A 17,803-nucleotide genomic window follows, 5' to 3' on the forward strand; every position below is an offset into this window, starting at 1 on the left:
CGTGTACTAAATGGTTGGTCAAAAGCTGGCGAGTACGAGGTAGCTGTAAGTATCCATTGTTTGAGCAAACACGCTGCGGGCTACCAGAAGATACGAGTAGCCGACTCTCTGGAGCCGTTTTGTCTAATACTTTTTATAGTAGCCCGTGGTCTAGGGCAGAATACCAGGGCATGTCGTGGGATCTAGAAGACTCGAGCAACAAGTACAGCGAATTCCATACCACATCGAAAAAGTCTACTACTCACGGGTAAGACGATTGGAGCTCTAGTGCGCATGTCCGCTAATAGCAGTCCGAAAGACCCCGTGATTCGGCTTTTCATGATGCGTTGCAAACTGTTCCTTTCCGTGGTGATGTATGTTGCATGGAACCGCACGGGACGTCTCTTGAATAACAGCTGGTTAGCCTTGATAGACTGCATCGCGATTGGTTCCGTCTCTGCGTTGGACAAACAATCTACAGTACAGAAATGGCAGTGGAGAAAGTCTGGGCGCTGGGGGCCTGAGATCCCATGATGCGGAGCAGAGCGGGGAGCGCTAAAGGCTTTTGTTAGAGAGGATGTCCAAGACACTTGAAGCTCGCCCTCAAAGGGCGGAGATAAGAAAAGTGTCTGGGAAAAGGGGCACAGCGGCCGATGCAGGGACGAGAGACTCCCTTGTAGAAGAAGGAATCTGATTTGATTTGAGACAGTGACACAAGGCTGCCGTCTGCTTGGCTGCGGAGGAGTGATTCTTCCGTTGCCCGTACCTGCCGCGATGTGTCTTGGGTGACTTGACTTCTTCTCACGGCTGCCGAACCTCTAAAGGAACATGGTATCTTTGCTTCTACATCACATAATTCTACATCACATACAATATGCACCACACTTGAGCCGCCAAACCTGACGCCAGGCGTCCGAGGGAAAAGAAGAAGAGAAGAGACTGTGAACCTGTAAGTTGCCGTCGCAGAGGCCTTGTGTGTCCCTTGGGGAAGCCGCCTGATCTGACCCCTACCAGTCAGTGCTTTTGCCCGCAGTAGCGCCTAAGACACGCGCCCTGGCTCTCGTTCCCTCGATGCGATTGATGCGATGTGATCGGTAGCTACGGAGCAAAGGTGCGGGAAACTGGGGTTGGCTCCGCTAAAGCCCCAGCGTGGGACAGATCGAATTGAGGGGCGCTTTGGCACCGCTGCTAGTATGTGTGGTCTCTCTCTCTAAGCGTGTCTGGGTGACTCAAGGAGACTTGCCCTGAGATATCTTGTTCTAACCGCATCAAAGGCCGGATACATGAAGCAAGTATAGCCTACCTACCTACTTCCTATGCAACATGCCGAGCCGCCGCTCTGGTGCTGCCGTCACTGTTTACTGTATATGAATTTGGAATCTACAGACGCTGAACTGACATGCCACCTCCGCTGTCCAGGGCACAACTAGCTGAGGGGCTAGTCACCGGATTTATCCACTTGGAAGACGACGGGACGTTGGGTAGCGAGCTCTCCTCACTAGCAGCCGGCCTACATCATCTTGGCAGTTCTGCGAGGGCTTTGGATGCGGATGGGATCCATGTCTCATGACCCCAGGTTCCGAACCAAAAACCGCCGTCTAGACGCTGATGCCGTTGTATGACATGACATCAACTCTATCCCCGCCCTTCCTGTTATGCTGCTTACATGACCATTTTGACTTATTTCACTCAGGTCAGCGCGGCGTGTAATCCAGAGTGGAAATCGATACTCGCATGTAAGTTGAGCCAAGCCAGAGCATCACGCGCATTGTCCAGTTGCTACACCTCGTTTCCCAAGTCGAGCCAAGACCTAGCTTCTCCCTGCCTTACTCACGGCAGGGTGAATTACACAGTTCCAGCTAGTCAGCCGCTTTTATTTATTGTGATAATTGACCATATATCGCGATTAGAAGCGGAGTCCAGGCTCATCTCCATATTTGATTGGTCTTTTTGCCAAGGCTACACAGCGCAGCAAGCCTCTCTGCGAGGTTACAGTCGGCCGCTTCCCACCACTCTCACGAGATATAGCCAGCGGTCATTTCAAGAGCCCGTGCGGTGGAATGTCACATATTTTAGAGTTAACTGCAACCTTATACCTGGAAAAGACTTTACTAGAACATCTCTAGGCCTCAGTGCCGTGGTCATTCGCTTGGAGTCGCGCTTTGGCTGAGCTCAACCATCCATACCGTCATAGGATCAACAAAGGCCCACCCGATCTGTCTCTCATCCCTTCTTACAGCCCAAGCGCCTCTCCCGGTTTCATTATAAAACGCAGATAGAATTCCCACTTCACTGTTTTCTATTTCAGATACCCCCCCGTCTATGGTTTCTTCCCCTCTTTCAAACTCTGGTCGACGTTATACCTGCGGCTCGCGTTGGACCATGAAGCTCTTACGAGTCGCTGCGGCGGCCCTGGTGGCTCTTAGTGGGCACGCAGAAGCTGTTTCAACCTTTGAGCCGGCAAGGCCTCCTGCAGCTCCTTTAGCTGTCCGAGCGCCTTACCTTAATGTCTGGCTCAATGGCCAAACCGATGGACAGTCGAGTGGTTACCTCGCCGGTCAGTGGCCTAGATATTGGACGTATGTATACCCATTTCACACTGATTTTGGTCAAATCCAAAGAACTTTATGGGATACTAAGCCGCTATAATAGACAAGGAATTCAGGCATGGCAAGGATTCATCAGAGTAGACGGAAAGGCCTACAACTGGATGGGAGGGGCTCCTGGAGCAGACAATGTCGACCAACAGTCGCTCAAATACACGTCAACTCGGACAACATTTACCATGAATGTGGGAGGGCAAGTCCAAATGATTGCCGAGTTTTTCTCTCCGGTGTATCCAGACGACTTGAGGAGGCAATCCATTCCGTTCTCATACCTGAAGATCTCGACAGCGTCTCTGGACGGGCGCTCACATCATGTCCAAATCTACGCCGATGTATCAGGGGGTAGGTCACTACAAATTAAAACACAAGGGCATGGCTAATTGGTTGACAGAATGGGCATCCGGTGATAGCTCACAAATCATTCAGTGGGAGCACCAGGCAGGCAGTGGGATACGCTCTCATAAATTTTATCGCCAAAACCAAGAGGCGTTCAAAGAGGCCAATGACCAAGCCTCGTGGGGCAATTGGTATTGGTCCACTGGCGACATTGTAAGCCTAATGCGACATGTCTCATGAATGAAACGCTGACTTGAATTCTCAGAGAGGTGTGACCTATCAGATTGGTCAGGATACAGTCGTCCGCGGCCAGTTCTTGTCCAACGGCACGCTTACCGGCCATATTGACACGGATTATCGCGCAGTGAATGATCGATGGTAAGATGGATTGCTCTGACTGGATGGCCGAAAAATTACTGACATCAATGTTGTAGGCCCGTCTTCGCCTTTGCACGCGATCTAGGTGCAGTTGGAAAGAGTGGCTCTGCATCAACTCTTTTTACCATTGGCATTGCCCAAGATGATGCCATCTTGTTCCAAGGAAAAGGCGACTCTCCTGAACGTGTTCCCTCACTCTGGACAAACTACTTTGATGAAGAAGACGTTGCACCGTTCTTTTACAAGGACTATACCTACGCCAGTCAGTATGCTAACAACTTGGACAACCGGATTGCACGCGATTCCATCGCGGCTGGCGGCCAAGATTACCTTACAATCACAAGTCTCGCAGTCCGGCAAGCCTTTGGCGCCTTACAATATACGGGCACTGCGGATAATGCCAGAGTCTTTCTGAAGGAAATCAGCTCCAACAGCGACATCCAGACAGTTGATGTCATCTTTCCTACCTGGCCCATCATGCTGTACCTCGATCCCAATCTCATCAAATATACTCTGTCGCCCCTCCTGGAGAACCAAGAAAGTGGCCACTACCCAAACAAATATGCGATCCACGACCTGGGTAGGTTCCCACAGGCTTTGGGATATCCTCAGGGAAATGACGAAGCAATGCCTCTGGAAGAATGTGGCAACATGATTATCATGATGCTGTCCTACGCCCAGAAGACGGGGGACGTGGACTATCTCAGACAACACTGGGTTTTCATGGCGCAATGGGCAGAGTATCTCATTGAAGATGCCAAGATTCCAGCGAACCAGCTGTCAACCGATGATTTCGCCGGCCATCTTGCGTGAGTGTTTCCCCCGTTACTATCGCCGATTGGCTGCGTGCTGACATCAAACGCAACAGGAACCAAACCAACCTTGCCATCAAAGGCATCATTGCCTTGGAAGCCATGTCTCGCATTGCCAGCCTGACTGGCCATGATTTCTTGTCCTCAAACTACTCGACAATCGCCAAGGATTATCTAGGCTTCTGGTCTCGCCATGGCGTCAACCGTGCATCTGTTCCTAATCACAGCGTGCTCCAGTACGATTCGGCTGCGACATACGGTGAGTTTGACTGTTCCCCAATTGAACCCTTGACCTGACTGCGAACCATTGCTGACGACATGAACCATTGCAATGCGCAAGGCCTGCTGTACAACCTGTACCCTGACAAGGCTCTCGGGCTCAAGTTCATTCCTCAGTCCGTCTACGACATGCAGAGCGACTTTTACCAGACAAAGGCCAACAAATACGGCGTCATCCTCGACACCCGCGGCACGCTAACCAAGACTGACTGGGAGATGTTTGCAGCAGCAGTGGCCGGTCCCAAGACAAAGGCCATTTTCATCTCCTTGATTGCCAAGTGGATCAACGAGACGCCGACGTGGCGGGCTTTTACCGATCTGTACGATACGAACACGGGAGGCTATCCCGGAAACCAGTTTACCGCCAGGCCGGTTGTGGGCGGTGTATTTGCTGTGTTGGCGTTGCAGTGAGGGTTAGCGAGGCGAGGTCATGAGCACAGCAGATTTTTTTTTTCTCTCTTCCCTTTTTTCCCTTTTTCTCTCCCATATCCGTCCCTATCCGTTCAGTTGTTTTTTTTACCCCTGGATTTTTCGGGCAGGGCGCCACTGGTCTGCAGTAGCGCGCAGTTTGAGGGTAGTAGTATTAGTGGGCATTTTGTATGTACCAGCTGATTATCCACATTTTGATCTGGCACGAACATAGTGTACTCCGTATGCAGAGTGAGAATGCGTCTGTACCCCAGCACCTATGAGTGTGCATCTGATGATGATGGCCATATTAACGAGAGTTGAGAGCATTGAACGAAGCGTTGTCATCCTGCATTGCATAGCTGCCGGCATCATCATACCATTGAGGGGTAACAAACCGCAGCCCGTTCGCGGCAGAGATTGAGACCACGTGAAGGAACCAGACGCTGTCAAGACACCCGGAGAGCGACGTGGACAAGTATTTGAGAGGGAGAAAGGTGGCATTTCGCCATATTGTCGGTGAGGCAGGGGGCTGGTGCGAGTGGTTGGAGATGTTGATCAGCGTGTGCCTGGTGATCGATCGCGCCCAATGGGGAGGCGATTGCATCTGCATGCCAGCGAGGGGCTGCATGAGCCATGTCCATGTGTCTTGTCTCAGGCTCTGCAGAGGGACGGGGCATGGCATGGAGGATTACGAGGTACTGGATGGAGAAGGATTCTAGGCGCCTTGAAGAAGAAGAAGAGCGGAAAGGGGGGCGCGATCCATCCATGCTGGTTGGGGGCACAAGTTTTGATGCGGGCTTGCTTGGGTCTTACTTTGTGATGATACTTGCTCGTGCTAATAATGCCTAATAATATCCGTGTATTACATCAGGGCACAAGTACCAAGGCACTGCTAGGTACCTATTCGATACGAGACGGGAGTCAAGTATAGATACCTGCTCTGCTAATAGTAGATACCTCATTTACATCATGAGGTACCAGCCCAATCCCTCGTCGTCATCCAGTAGCATCACGAATGGAAATTGAATTGAGAAACTCGGCCCCGATCACGTTATGATGCAACGGTGATGATGAATCGCTGCTAAAATCCCAACGCTGGCGATGGAGAATGCGGGGAGCGGGTTCCGAGCAGCGCAGCGCCCCTCTGAGGCGGCATTGGGGCAGCTTAGCTAGGGAGAGCCCAGCTTGAGGGCTAACAGGGCGGGCTAACAGGGCCCTTTAGCGGCTGAGCTTGTGCCCGGACCACCCCCCCCCCCCCCCAAATCCCCTAAACCTCGTCCAGTCCGACACTCACCTTTGCACACCTCCCGGATGGCGGAACCACAGGACACCGGCCGACCGCCCTTTACCGTTCCATTCCATTCCCCTCCAGGTACAAGTACTCGGCAGCCTCTGTGCCTTTTTTCATCTCTTACAAGCTGCCCACCTGACACTTCTGTCGGACTCGCAATCCCAGCAATCGCACTCTTCTTCTTTTTCGATGGGCTCCCTTACGATGGCTTCGTCGACAATTGCTGTCGTCTTATGTTAATCTCCTCATAATTGCGCCTCTGCTTTTTTGTTTTCTTCTTCTTCTTCGTTGTGTCCGTGCGTACTCGTGCTCTTGTTGCCTCTTCTTTCAACACACACCCCCCTGTCTCGCCAATCCCGCCATTATCCCTTTAGTTTTTTTTTCTTTTTCTGTTGGAGAGTCATTCAAGAGGTTGATCTCGGCTTCCCGAGCTCGGAGACCGCCGGATTGTCGCGACTGGTGCTGTTGCTCCTACAGCATGGCTCGCTTTGTCGATCTGGACGAGGAGGACAGCCAGGCGCAGCCAATGGCCGCCTGGCACGACGCCGGCAGGCCTCTCGCGTTGGGTGAAAACGGGGCCGCCGTCATGGTGGTTGGCGATGGGATCCCTCCTGCACGCCGCTTTCCCAGCAGGAAGAGCACCATGACGGAGAAGCTGCAGCAAGAAAATGCTGGCCAAGGAGAGGAGTTGATGGCTCACAGTGCCATGGGAGAGGCGTTCCAGTGCTATCCGTATGCAATTCATCCCTTTCTTATACGCTCTGCAGAGAAAAAAAAGACTAACGTTGGACTTTGTTGCCATTTCAGCATCGTCGTTGGCATTGTGTCCCACATTGACCTCAACACTCTCGACGCATTGGCCCGCTCGTGCCGTGGAATTCACGATGGCTTGATCCAGTATCGAGCGAGCCTCATGGGCGCGACGCTGCGCTGCTCCAAGGAGGCTGTGCCGGTCGACCCAGAGCAGACGCTGCGATACCGCGCGAGAGCGAGTGACTGGAATTATGGCATGGAGGATAGTCGCAACTACAATGGGAAAGCGGGCAGTTGCGCTCGCGACCTAGTGACCGAGTGTAGAAGATGCGCCGACATCATTTGCAGGGTGAGTTGCTGTCCCTTGTTAATCTTTGTTATCAATGACGCATACGACAGAGACCGTCTTCCATCTCAAGCAGCTGCTAACATTGATTGCTAGAATTGTGCTATTAAGCCCCCTCTTTCGACTGCGCTGCGCGAGCGACATCGTCGCCTGTGTGTGACTTGCGCCAAAGCTCCCATTGCGGCGCTCGCATCGCCAGCGCTGGATATATCCTTGCCTCTCACCTCTGAGGCTGTACAACGTGCAGTCTGTCAGTGCGACACTGAGGGCGTCTGGCTGTGTCAGCCTTGTGGCCATAGCATCCGCAATGCGGACCACGACTATAAAGGGTATGTTTTTGTCTCGCCAATGTTTCTTTGGCTCTGTCCACGATGGCTGCAATCCGAGTCTAACGCAAGTGCCAAAACAGTATCTGGCGCTGGCGCACCAAGTACGGGGGCTTCACGGGCATCGGAGACGGCGATCGCGGCGTAATCTGCGGCCGCGAAGAAGCCTGCCTCGCCGCTCGTGAAAAGGAGCAGGAAATCGACTGCGATGCCGAGGATGCCCGGGGTAGCACCCTAGCTCCGTGGTCGACCGGGTCCTCGTCCGGCACCCCGAGCCCGGGCCCACAGCACGCCGGCACCCCCCCTGGCGGCGGTTCCGGGTTCCCGTTTCCCGCCAACGGCACCGTCGAATCGATCATTGAGGAGATGCGCCATCAGCGGACGCCCTCGCCGCAGTTGGGGCCGGGCTACGAGAGACACGAGATCGAGGGCATTGGCGGCATCGTCAAGCGCAAGCTCGTCCGCATGGTGCGGGTGGGGGCCTGCGTGCCCGAATGGGAAGACGAAAAGGGCAGCAACAATAAGATTCTGGCCCGCGAGGTGAATGGTGCCGCACGAAGCTGGTGCGGCTGGTGTTGGAGAGTCATTCCTGGGGATAAAGACAAGCGGCAATGTGCGAAAAGCTAAATGCTCGAGGGCACAATACAGTACAACACGGGATCAAAGGTACTAGACGGTTGGATAACGTTCATTCTTTTTACGGGCGATGATGATGGTCTTTATTTTTTTATCCTTTTTTCGCCCTACATCGATTGTATAAAGGCGTTTTCTGTGGGATGATTTATATAGCAATTGCTTTTCGGTTGAGCAATTTTGCCCAACAATAATGGTGGCGTCACAATAGAGAAAGGATCTCTCACTCAACTGAACCTGCCCGCATCATGAATGTGTATCTTGGTCATGAAGTTCTCATCTCGAGTTTTTATATATCGTACACCACGCTGAGTCCAATGCCCAATTCCTTTTTATACCCATGTCCTATCCCACCATGACATCTTTTCAGCATCCCATGCAACCCGAAGATGTGCATTTCCATTCCATTGGTCAAATTTATACAGACAGCCTCATCCGAACCATTTTACAACTCGCCCCGATACAGCATCTCGGCTCTCCTCTTTTTATCCTCCCTCGCCTGCGTCTTCTTAGGCCCCCACCGCTCCATCTTCCTCTCCAGCTTGCCCTTGAGCCACTGCAGGTGCTCCGGCGGCGCCGGCGCGGCCATCTGCACAAAGACGGTCGAGCACTCAAACTTGCGGGCGAGCTTCTGCACGCTCCACGTCAGGGGGTCTTGGTTGCGCAGGCGGCGCATCTCCTCGATGTGCTCCTTTGTCAGGTTGTACTTTGGCTGGCGGCGCTTGTAGCGCATCTCCGGGGGCAGCTGCTGCTCGCTGCTTGCCTGTGAGGAGTACGTGGTGGGGTCGTTTGCGCCGCCGCGGAGGCGCGTGATGGCGAGGCGGCGCGGGTCGTTGCGCGGCAGGAAGATGAAGGGCGTGTGCGCGGGCGAGGCCTCTGACGCGGGAGGGTTGTAGATGATGGAGTCGGCGGCGGGGAAGGCGGCGGCGCGAGAGGGTAAGAAGGAGTCGTGGGGAGAGATTTTGAGGGCTCGCTTGGTGCGGGCCGTGGTTTTGTGGCCGCGGGAGGAGGTGAGCGGGAGGGGAACCGCTGCTGCTGAAGCTCTGGGGGCGGAGAGGCAGCGGAGGGGGGTGAGCAGCCGGGAAGCCGGGCGGAGGAGAGATCGGGGATCCATGATGTTGATGTGGTTGGTGTTGAGACTTTGTGTGCGGGGGCCACCAATCGCCCTTTGAATTGGCTGGTGAAGAAGGAGGCTTTTTGGGGATTTGAGACTGAAGACAATATCTGGTGGTATGGATTGACCGGACGGCGGCGGGATTGGTGGCTGCCGTGGCTGCCCCGTGGTATCAAATGTCGGGTGATTTGCTTGTTCGTTGTCTGTGTGTTTTGGCATCTAAGTGAAGGTTTTTGCAACGGACGATGGATGGTTACATAAGCTGTGCTTATGTAAGGTTCTTGAATTGAGTTGTGTGTCACGTGGGGTTTTGAATCTTAGGCAATGATTGGTAGCTACGAGGAGATGTATACTAAGTTGATAGTTTGGCTTAGATTCTAGGTACCTATTGTTTGCGTGACAATAATTCGATATTGGCATTGCGGTGTAGATACTCTTTATTCGACACTGGCTGTTGCAAGGGCATGTTTGTTTGGGATGATAGCCGACAACTTTAGAAACGTGAGCTTCATTGATCTGCAGCTGGCTTACTAAGACCTCCTTGAAGATCACCGGCTGGCTTTACGGATTGACTCTAAACATAGGCAAATGGTAGGTATCATCTGAACAATGTCGACGAATCTAGGATACAGGCATGTGCCGTCGTTTCGAAGCGTTTAGACGGATGAGGATGTCAGGCACATGTGCAACAACCCAGCAAAAGAGCTCCCTTGTTTGGAAAGCGGCCGGGATATTGTGTAGTTTATGCTGCTCCAGTCAGCACGCTCCACGATGCTCATTCTCACTAATCAGCCAAAACTAGCTGTCGGGGACCTTGCATAGTGCCATGTGACGTCGGCAGCCTCAGCGGATGCCAGTGGCATCATACCAGCAAGGTACTTTTTTTCTCTTTTCTCCTCTTCTCTTCTGTTTGTGCCTTTTGGGAGGCCGTCGGCTGGAGGGGGCACTGCGTAGCTTGTCGGGATGACCTGTGAAAGAGGCAGCACCTCGTATGGATCCCGTCTCCCGCTTCGTTCGGCTACGGGCCTTTGAGGATTCCCGACGTCCAGCAGAAGCGAAAAGAAATCACTCAGAGTCAAAATCAATCTTGACGGCTCTAGCGTCGTTCGACCAGCGCGCGAACGGCAGGGAAGCAATTGAATCACGATGGGAGCTAAATCGTCTCTGATACGTGATCTACGAGGTCACCATCGGCGACCTTGCAATATCTTGGTCGCTGGTACACGTACGACCAAGCAGGCGACGCTTGATGCGCAATGCTGGCCAGGGTCTTCGTACGTAGCCAGCGCCCTTGTCTCGCCTTGCTCACTTACACCTCCCTCGAGATGATGCTAGTCATCGACCCGATCACCGTTGCGGCGTAGTTTCTTTTTAGTGTGCGACCAATTACGCGGGATCATTGCCATGGTGGCTTCGGGCTGGCACGTTGGTTCAGTTGAGGGGCAGACATCACGAGGACCGAAAAAAAAAAAAAAAGAGGGAAAAGAGAAACAAGCTTCGTTATGCAATGCGTATCCGGCCGGCTGGGAGCAGATGGAGTCCGAGGTCTATTTTTTTCCCTTTATCTTTTCTGAATTTGTTCTTTTTCGAGTGGGATGGTGCCGTGATGATGGATGTCTCTGGGTGACATGCTTGGATTGTCGTCGTTGGAGAGACCATGTGAGTCGCAAGGATGAATATTCTCGTCTCGAGGTGCACGTTAGACATTGGCTAGCCCAAGCTAGAGGAGCAATCAATCAGACGAGGTATCCAATGCCAGGCAGAACACTTGAAGTGTATCCCTCATTCACGCGGGACGCAAAAGAGGGGGCCGATATGAGGCTGAACCATGAGCTTGGTGTAAGTCGCAGACAAGAAAAAGTCTCAATACCACCGTGCATATCGTCCAGACTCCAGTTCCCTGGGAGATTGAGGTAGCACCAGAACGGGCGAGATGGGAACCCCCCAAAAAGATGGGGGTTGAAGAAAACCGAGATGATGAAATAAAGGACAAGTCAAAAGAATCAAGAGTGAATCACATGGTAACACTGGTGGGAGCCTAGCGAGCCAAAGTGAGGCCGAAAATGGCACGGATGTGCGCAAAGGTGGTCTGCATTCAGCAAGCCGTCCATTTCCCTGCTGCCACGTCTGAGCCCGACTTAATATAAAACCTGGATAAGTGAAAAAAAAAAAAAAAAAAAAAAAAAAAAAAAAAAAAAACGGCCAATGGCCTGTGATCGGCGGGTGCGGGAAGCCTCGCATCAAACCGGTGTCATTGTGCATTTGCCGGCGACATCGTATCGTGCTATATTGATCCAATGTTTCTTGTGGTGGTACTCCGTGGCACTTTGGGGCTTTTTTTCAGGTACCGGCCCCAGCGCAGGTACAACGAGGGTACCAGCGGGACTGCAGCTGGGAGCAAGAAAAATGCAAAAAGGGCCTCCTGTGCCGCAGAGGGTGCGGTACCGGGTACTTGACCGCACCTTGGCAGCTTGGTGGGTGCGGCGCCGGGATTGGGGTCGATCGCTGAGGTACTCGGTACCGGGGGGGGGCACGATGTACGTCACAGCGGGCGACGGCCCAGGCCGGCATGTCTTGAAAGGTCGCTTCCGCTTCCCTGGGTGTCTGGAGTTTCTCCCCTCATCACAAGTCGTCACAATCCTTCGCCTGTTCGGCTGCGACTCTTGGGGTTTCGCCGTCATCTCAATCTATTTGCAGCTGCGGCATCCCTTGGCTTGGGGGAGCTCCTCGTTTGTACTTTATTGATTCTGTTTGCTCGCAGGGGAAGATTCGCTATTCGAGAGAGACCCAGAGTGAATCGCCCTTGGCTTCGTCTTCACCAAGATAAACTACTTGTACTGTACGGAGTAGCAGCAGCTGTTATCCACCAGACAGACACGCTCTCCATCTCTCTCTCAGCTTCGTCAGTCCACCAATCTAGCGGGATCGCTGCCCTCTAAGCCCAGGCCAAGCCTCTGCATTTTTGCGTCACGCTGCCTGTGCGAGTCCGGCCCCCAAACAAGACCAAGAGGCCAGCAGAACAGAAACAGGCAGCGCCAAAAACAAAAGCTCCCCCAGCTGGTGGTTTGGCGCCTGTCACACCAAAAGCCGTCTGTTGCGCACTCAGCGGGTCCGTTCGTGTCATCTGAGGAACCCCCCCCAGCAGGTACGACGTGCGAAGCAGCATTTGCTTCACCAATATTGGTCGCCACCCCCGTCTGTTCTTCTTCCCCTTCGCAGGGCAGCGGCGAATGGCGGCCCTTGAATCGCCCAACCGTCGTGCGTGCCGATAAAACACTCGTCAATCCTCTCTTTTCGCTCTCGTCTCATACCATCATCGCCCTCGTCTTCCATCTTCGTCTTCGTTCTTCGTCTTCGTCTCCTCCATCGCCCGTCTGTCCTTTCCTTTCCTTTCCCCGTTCCACCGATCATCGTCCCTCCTGTCGATCGCCCAACACGGCCCTCCTAGTCTGCGTCTTTCATTCCTTGACGACAGCCCTCTTTTTTGTACATGCGCTGTACTAAAACCGAGCGAGCCCGTCTCCGTTGTTACAACGACCGTCCCGTAAATCAGCAGACGCGTGCGTCTTTGCTTGCTCACCGGCATCCCGTCGACTGCCAGCATCTCCCACAATGAGCCTCGCTGAGCCAGCTCAAATCAATCCCGCCGCCATTGCCGGCGACCGACGGAGCACAATGGGCGACGAGAGGAGCGTTGGTGGCGATTCGACGCCGCGGGCGATTGACGGCACGTCATCCGACCGTCTGGTGGAGCAGGTCAAGAAGGAGAGCAAGAGCAAGAAGCGAAGCCTCTTCGGCTTTGGCAAGAAGAAGCTGGAGGCGTCTCCCAAGGCTGGCCCTGGAAACGAGAGCTCGAGCGTGGCCAAGGAGCCGTCAAAAACACCCACCGCCCGCTCTACCGCTCGATCAACCACGTCGCCAATCCAGCTCACCCATGGCGAGCATCCGTTTGCCCCTGTTTCTCCAACCCGTGCATTTTCCGGCTCTCCGAGAATATCATCGCCTGCGACTTCCCAAATCTTCGAACGTGACGTGCAAGACTACTCCATCCTAAAATCGTCATCTCCAGCCATCCCAAGCCACATCCAGACGGAGAACCACATCCCTCCCGTTCTAGATGATGCGTCAGAGGCAATCACCAACAACAGCTTGGATCCCGATAGCGTCGAGATTGTTACACACTCTTCGCACCAACCTGCTTCGGCGGTCGTCCCTGGCACAAGTGCCAGTCATACCCCGTACGACCAAGTCTCGACCGACTGGGCCACCGAGCTTGCCTCATTTGCAGACCGCATTGGTTTCCCAGCGGACAGTGCTTCCAACTACGGCTCCCTTGACTCTGCTGACGTGCGTCGCCTCTCGTTCATCTCGTTTGCAGACGTCGTTCAGGCAGAGCACAGCGGCCACCACCTGCCTTCGATGTCATCTCGGGATAACATGCACATTGTCGGCCTCACGTCGCTTTCCGCATCGGCCATGAACCGGTCGCCATCACCCATCCGTTCGCCAGTCTCCAGCCAGGGCCCCGGAACTAGCCCGCCAACAAGCAACCCCGGCAGCATCAAAGGCTTGGACATGAGCCCGTCAAGGAAACCGATTGGCAGCCCATCCAGTGGGCACTACACTCTGGCGACCCCAGGAGAGCTCAACATTGAGACAATGAGCCAGGCACTGAAACGCACAGGAAGCCGAGATTTCAACAACAGCGTGCGCAGCAATCCTCAGAGCCCCATTGAGGCACCAACTTTGCAATAATGGGAGGAGGAGAGGGAAAAGCTTTAGTGACATGCTACGGACATTTCCAGTCATAACCTACCAACAACAAACCTTTTTTTAACGATTTCAATTCCTACCATCTTTAATTCTCCTCGTCAATTTGTACGAGCGGGCTTCTTTTCTTCAGCTATGTTATTTTATTTCCCCATTGCTAGCTACAGGCATGCAATGTCAAATTTGGACAATCGAGGGTTGCTAGGAGTTGGAAGAGACATGTTTAAATCCGGCGCTGAGCTGCGGGGTGGCCCTTGTGGCTTTTTTTCTTCTATTTTCTCTTCTTTGGTTCGGCTTTTCTTCTTCTCTCTGTTTCTGTCTTTTTTTCTCTTGCTTATTGGAGAACAGGAAGTTGCTCCTTTTATCTACACAACGTGAAAAGACGGGATGATTATTGACTGCTATGGGATGAATTTCGATTTTCTTTTTTCTCTTTTTTTTCCCCCATATCTTTTCTGCAGGCAAGCTCGGTGCGATGGAGTGGGATGCGGCTTGTTTTATATGTCGATTACTTGAATGATTATACTAAGAATGAAGAGAAGTGAAACCAAGGATATCTGATTTATCATTCGCTGATGGCCGTCATTGCTCTAGTGATTTTGTCCTTGTGCAATCAATGAGAAGATGTAGGGAAGGGAGAAGGAGAAGAATCAATATTTGTCAGTACACTGCGTCTCTCTGTACTCACGACTCTTCAAATTACAGTGAGCAGTGGACAATGTTGCACGTTTGTCTACTTGTACCTTGTTTTCAACGAATCTGCATGTCCGTCAATACATGACGGAGAATTGTCCACCACTACAGAAGAGAATCGAATCCGGACCGCTAGCACAACACACACGACCATGACCATGTCAGTGCCCACCCATGCGGATAGCACGTCCATCATATGCAATGCACGTTCGAGTCATTTGGAGTTGGGCGCCCTAGGACGAAAATCGCTAAGATGCCGGTTGTTCCACAAAGACGGAGATCCATTGGGACTGGGTCCCCTTGGGAAGCCAATCCAGTTTTTGCCCATCAGTTTTTTTTGCCCATCAGTTTTTTTTTTTTTTGAAAATCGAATTTGTTTTTTTTTCTTCTTCTTTGCTGCAGAGTCAGTTTGGTGCGTTTTTTGGGGGGGGGGTGTGAATATCAGGCCATTTTTTTTGTGTTGTTTACTTGTTGCTACCTAGGTTGGTAGTATGTCATTACTCTTTGTGTATGTGAGTGAATGAGTAGGTAGGTGAATATTCTTCTTCTTCTCTTTTTATTTATTTAAGAAACTTGTTGACTACGGCTCTACTACTAGGTAGGTATGCAAGGACATGTCATGTCATGCGTTTATATGTTTGGCCTTGGACTTTTGTAAGGGGGGCGTAAATGCATCCTTGATTTTTTTCTCGCCACCAAGGCGAAATAAATAAATAAAAAAAATCGAAATTGAACGAGATTAGATTATAGATTTTTTTTCTCGTGTCGCGTGCTGGATGTCAACGTGTTTCACATTGTGGAGATTCTTTTGGTCAAAACGTGTGAGATTTTTCCATCTCGTCCATTTTTTTTTCGGGGTCAGCTTATTGGCATGTGTCGGAACGGTTTCAGATTGAGAGACGCGAATCGGACAAACAAATCCTTACGGTAGACGGAGGTCACTCTTAATTAATTAGGTAATTAATTACTAAATTACCTGGTATCATCAATTCATTACCGTCTACTACAGCATCAATTTAGAGTTGTATTAGGGACTATCCGTTTTGTTTGGAATGAATTGAGTGGTTACTACCTTATAGTAGTGAATATGTCGTGTCTTGGGCTGGAAATTGCGCATCGTGCAACGTCCAAGACCAATTGAAGACAAACGTGGCATCAATGTCTCGGTTTTCCATTGCAACGACGAATGCCATGAGAGAGAGAGAAACAAAGAAGAAGAGAAGAAGGGAAAAAGAAAGAACCTTTGCTTTGCATTGCTGTCCATTGCTGAGTGAGAAGCTAAACAAACGACCCTGCATCCAATGCTACGCTTCCATTCTGCTGCCAGGAACGCCCGTGTGATTGGCCCCCATTGGCCCCCTTCGGACACACTCCGTCCAAAGTACGACAAAGGAGGTGTGCAGCGGTATTTGCCAGTCACCGGCCTGGAAGACGAGAGACGACAAAGATGCAATTCTCGCGGCATTGATCCTCTTGTCCTTCGTCCCATGGCCGGTTACTCCGTTTCCAAGCAGGCGAGACGGATGCCACAGTAGCTCGCATGCATGTCTCGCAGCGGGAATTGCTGGCACTTGTCCTACGAGGGACTGAGGCACGACGAGTCCGGAGTTTTGCGCTTCAGAGTGATTTCGTCACAAGTGTCCCCAGACGGTAGTTGGACCAGCTGGGCCCCCCATGTGATGGGCCCCTGATTCGCAACCAAATCCTGTTTCGTCTCTCTCACTGTCGCTCAGCTCACTCACTCCTTTTCCCCCAGTCGTCTATCGCGCGTCAACCGTGGCATAAATATCAATCGAGAGAAGAAAAAAATAATCAACCCATCCACATTGACCATCTGACCGATCCAAAGACGCTACCAGGGACAGGCCCTCCAGCCTCTGGCGGAGCCACGCCGGAAACAGCCTGGGCCACGGAGCAAGCCCCTCTTGAGAAGAGAAAAAGAAAGAAGAAGAAAACGGTTTAACCCTGGCTGGGCTGGTATCTGTGGGGGTGGCTTCTGGCCCAACTGCGAGTGAGTGCCGGCTGGACTCGTACCTGGCACCTGGTCCCGTCTATGCCTATCCTCGCACGGGTGGTCAGAGACGCTGCTTGGGAATAGTAGCAGCAAGACTAGTCCGGAGCACTACGACCGTCCAGGCAGCGTCTGTGCCCAAGGACGAGGCTCGGAGAATCCATGACGGGGATTAGCAGGGAATGGTGATCCCTGGGACACTCCCTGACCTGAGATCCAAGTCGACGGTTCGCTCACGGGGGCTCACCGACGAGCCCCAACATATGGAGTTGCGTACGCAAGACTCAAGGCTCGACAGCAGAGTCCGGCACACCGCTTTTGCCCATGTTGAGGATTTCCCGTCCTTGAATCCTGTAGCATCATCCGTCAGAGAAGCATACAGTAGTACGCCGTATTGGTCTGATAAATGCAAAGGGCTTGTATTTTAGCCTCTGGATTCCGTAGGCACCGCCGCATTACCATCAGTACCGAGTACCGGCTCCAGCTCTGCAAGCTCTGCCATCGCCTTTCCCAAGAGACGGTGACCAGCCCGTCTGATTTATAATTAGCATGACGTTGCCTTGAACGCTGACAGGTGCTAGAGCATCTGTCGAACGTTGATGTTGTTCTGATCCATGTCGTGCTCCAAGCTCCACCGTGACGCCACTAGCCAGCGAGCCAGACATGGTGCTGATGGGCTTACGGCAGTTTGATGCTACTCGTATGCTCCGGCCTCGATGCTGGCCGCTTGTCAAGTCGATTGATGGACCGTGTTCCGTGCAATGCTGCCATTGCCACTTGTTCGGCCTCGTCCGGGTTTCCAATGCTTCGGTGCAGGACGGGTCCAGCAGGGCGTCATCTGTATAACGCATCACTCACTAGCCGCAGGTAAGACTCTGGTCGCACGAAGCTCCGTTAATACAAGACGGGCACACTCACTGTCACAAGCTCGCACGTACTGTATCATCATCAGCCGCTAGGCTCTCCGGCCCTGGCGAGGAATATGACATGGACAGGCAGACGAGAAAGCAGTGGCGTCCGGCCCCCAGCTAGCAGCCCAAGATTGATTTGATTTCGCGGCCTCGC

At 52.5% G+C, this 17,803-nt stretch overlaps 5 protein-coding genes across 5 annotated transcripts; 3 read left to right on the plus strand and 2 right to left on the minus strand.

Annotated features, from left to right (window-relative positions):
- Positions 1-2,361: 2,361 nt before the first annotated feature.
- Positions 2,362-4,801, plus strand: Triagg1_8911 (uncharacterized protein; the record flags this gene model as incomplete). Its single annotated transcript, XM_062903810.1, has 7 exons — positions 2,362-2,558; positions 2,632-2,927; positions 2,977-3,134; positions 3,187-3,299; positions 3,356-4,108; positions 4,168-4,370; positions 4,452-4,801. The coding sequence occupies 7 exons, from the start codon at positions 2,362-2,364 to the stop codon at positions 4,799-4,801; spliced, it is 2,070 nt and encodes a 689-aa protein (XP_062752211.1).
- Positions 4,802-5,108: 307 nt separating this feature from the next.
- Triagg1_8912 (uncharacterized protein) lies at positions 5,109-5,483 on the minus strand (the record flags this gene model as incomplete). The annotated part of the gene is made up of 1 exon (XM_062903811.1): positions 5,109-5,483. One exon carries the CDS (start codon positions 5,481-5,483, stop codon positions 5,109-5,111), a length of 375 nt encoding a protein of 124 aa, XP_062752212.1.
- Positions 5,484-6,570: 1,087 nt separating this feature from the next.
- Triagg1_8913 (uncharacterized protein) lies at positions 6,571-8,144 on the plus strand (the record flags this gene model as incomplete). The annotated part of the gene is made up of 4 exons (XM_062903812.1): positions 6,571-6,824; positions 6,900-7,194; positions 7,288-7,520; positions 7,601-8,144. 4 exons carry the CDS (start codon positions 6,571-6,573, stop codon positions 8,142-8,144), a joined length of 1,326 nt encoding a protein of 441 aa, XP_062752213.1.
- Positions 8,145-8,595: 451 nt separating this feature from the next.
- On the minus strand, positions 8,596-9,483 carry Triagg1_8914 (uncharacterized protein; the record flags this gene model as incomplete). Its single annotated transcript, XM_062903813.1, has 1 exon — positions 8,596-9,483. One exon carries the CDS (start codon positions 9,481-9,483, stop codon positions 8,596-8,598), a length of 888 nt encoding a protein of 295 aa, XP_062752214.1.
- Positions 9,484-12,876: 3,393 nt separating this feature from the next.
- Positions 12,877-14,019, plus strand: Triagg1_8915 (uncharacterized protein; the record flags this gene model as incomplete). The annotated part of the gene is made up of 1 exon (XM_062903814.1): positions 12,877-14,019. The coding sequence occupies one exon, from the start codon at positions 12,877-12,879 to the stop codon at positions 14,017-14,019; it is 1,143 nt and encodes a 380-aa protein (XP_062752215.1).
- Positions 14,020-17,803: the final 3,784 nt, after the last annotated feature.

Source organism: Trichoderma aggressivum, assembly GCF_033847375.1.
Source record: "Trichoderma aggressivum f. europaeum strain CBS 100526 chromosome Unknown scaffold_046, whole genome shotgun sequence".
In the NCBI taxonomy this organism is placed as follows: Eukaryota; Fungi; Ascomycota; class Sordariomycetes; order Hypocreales; family Hypocreaceae; genus Trichoderma; species Trichoderma aggressivum.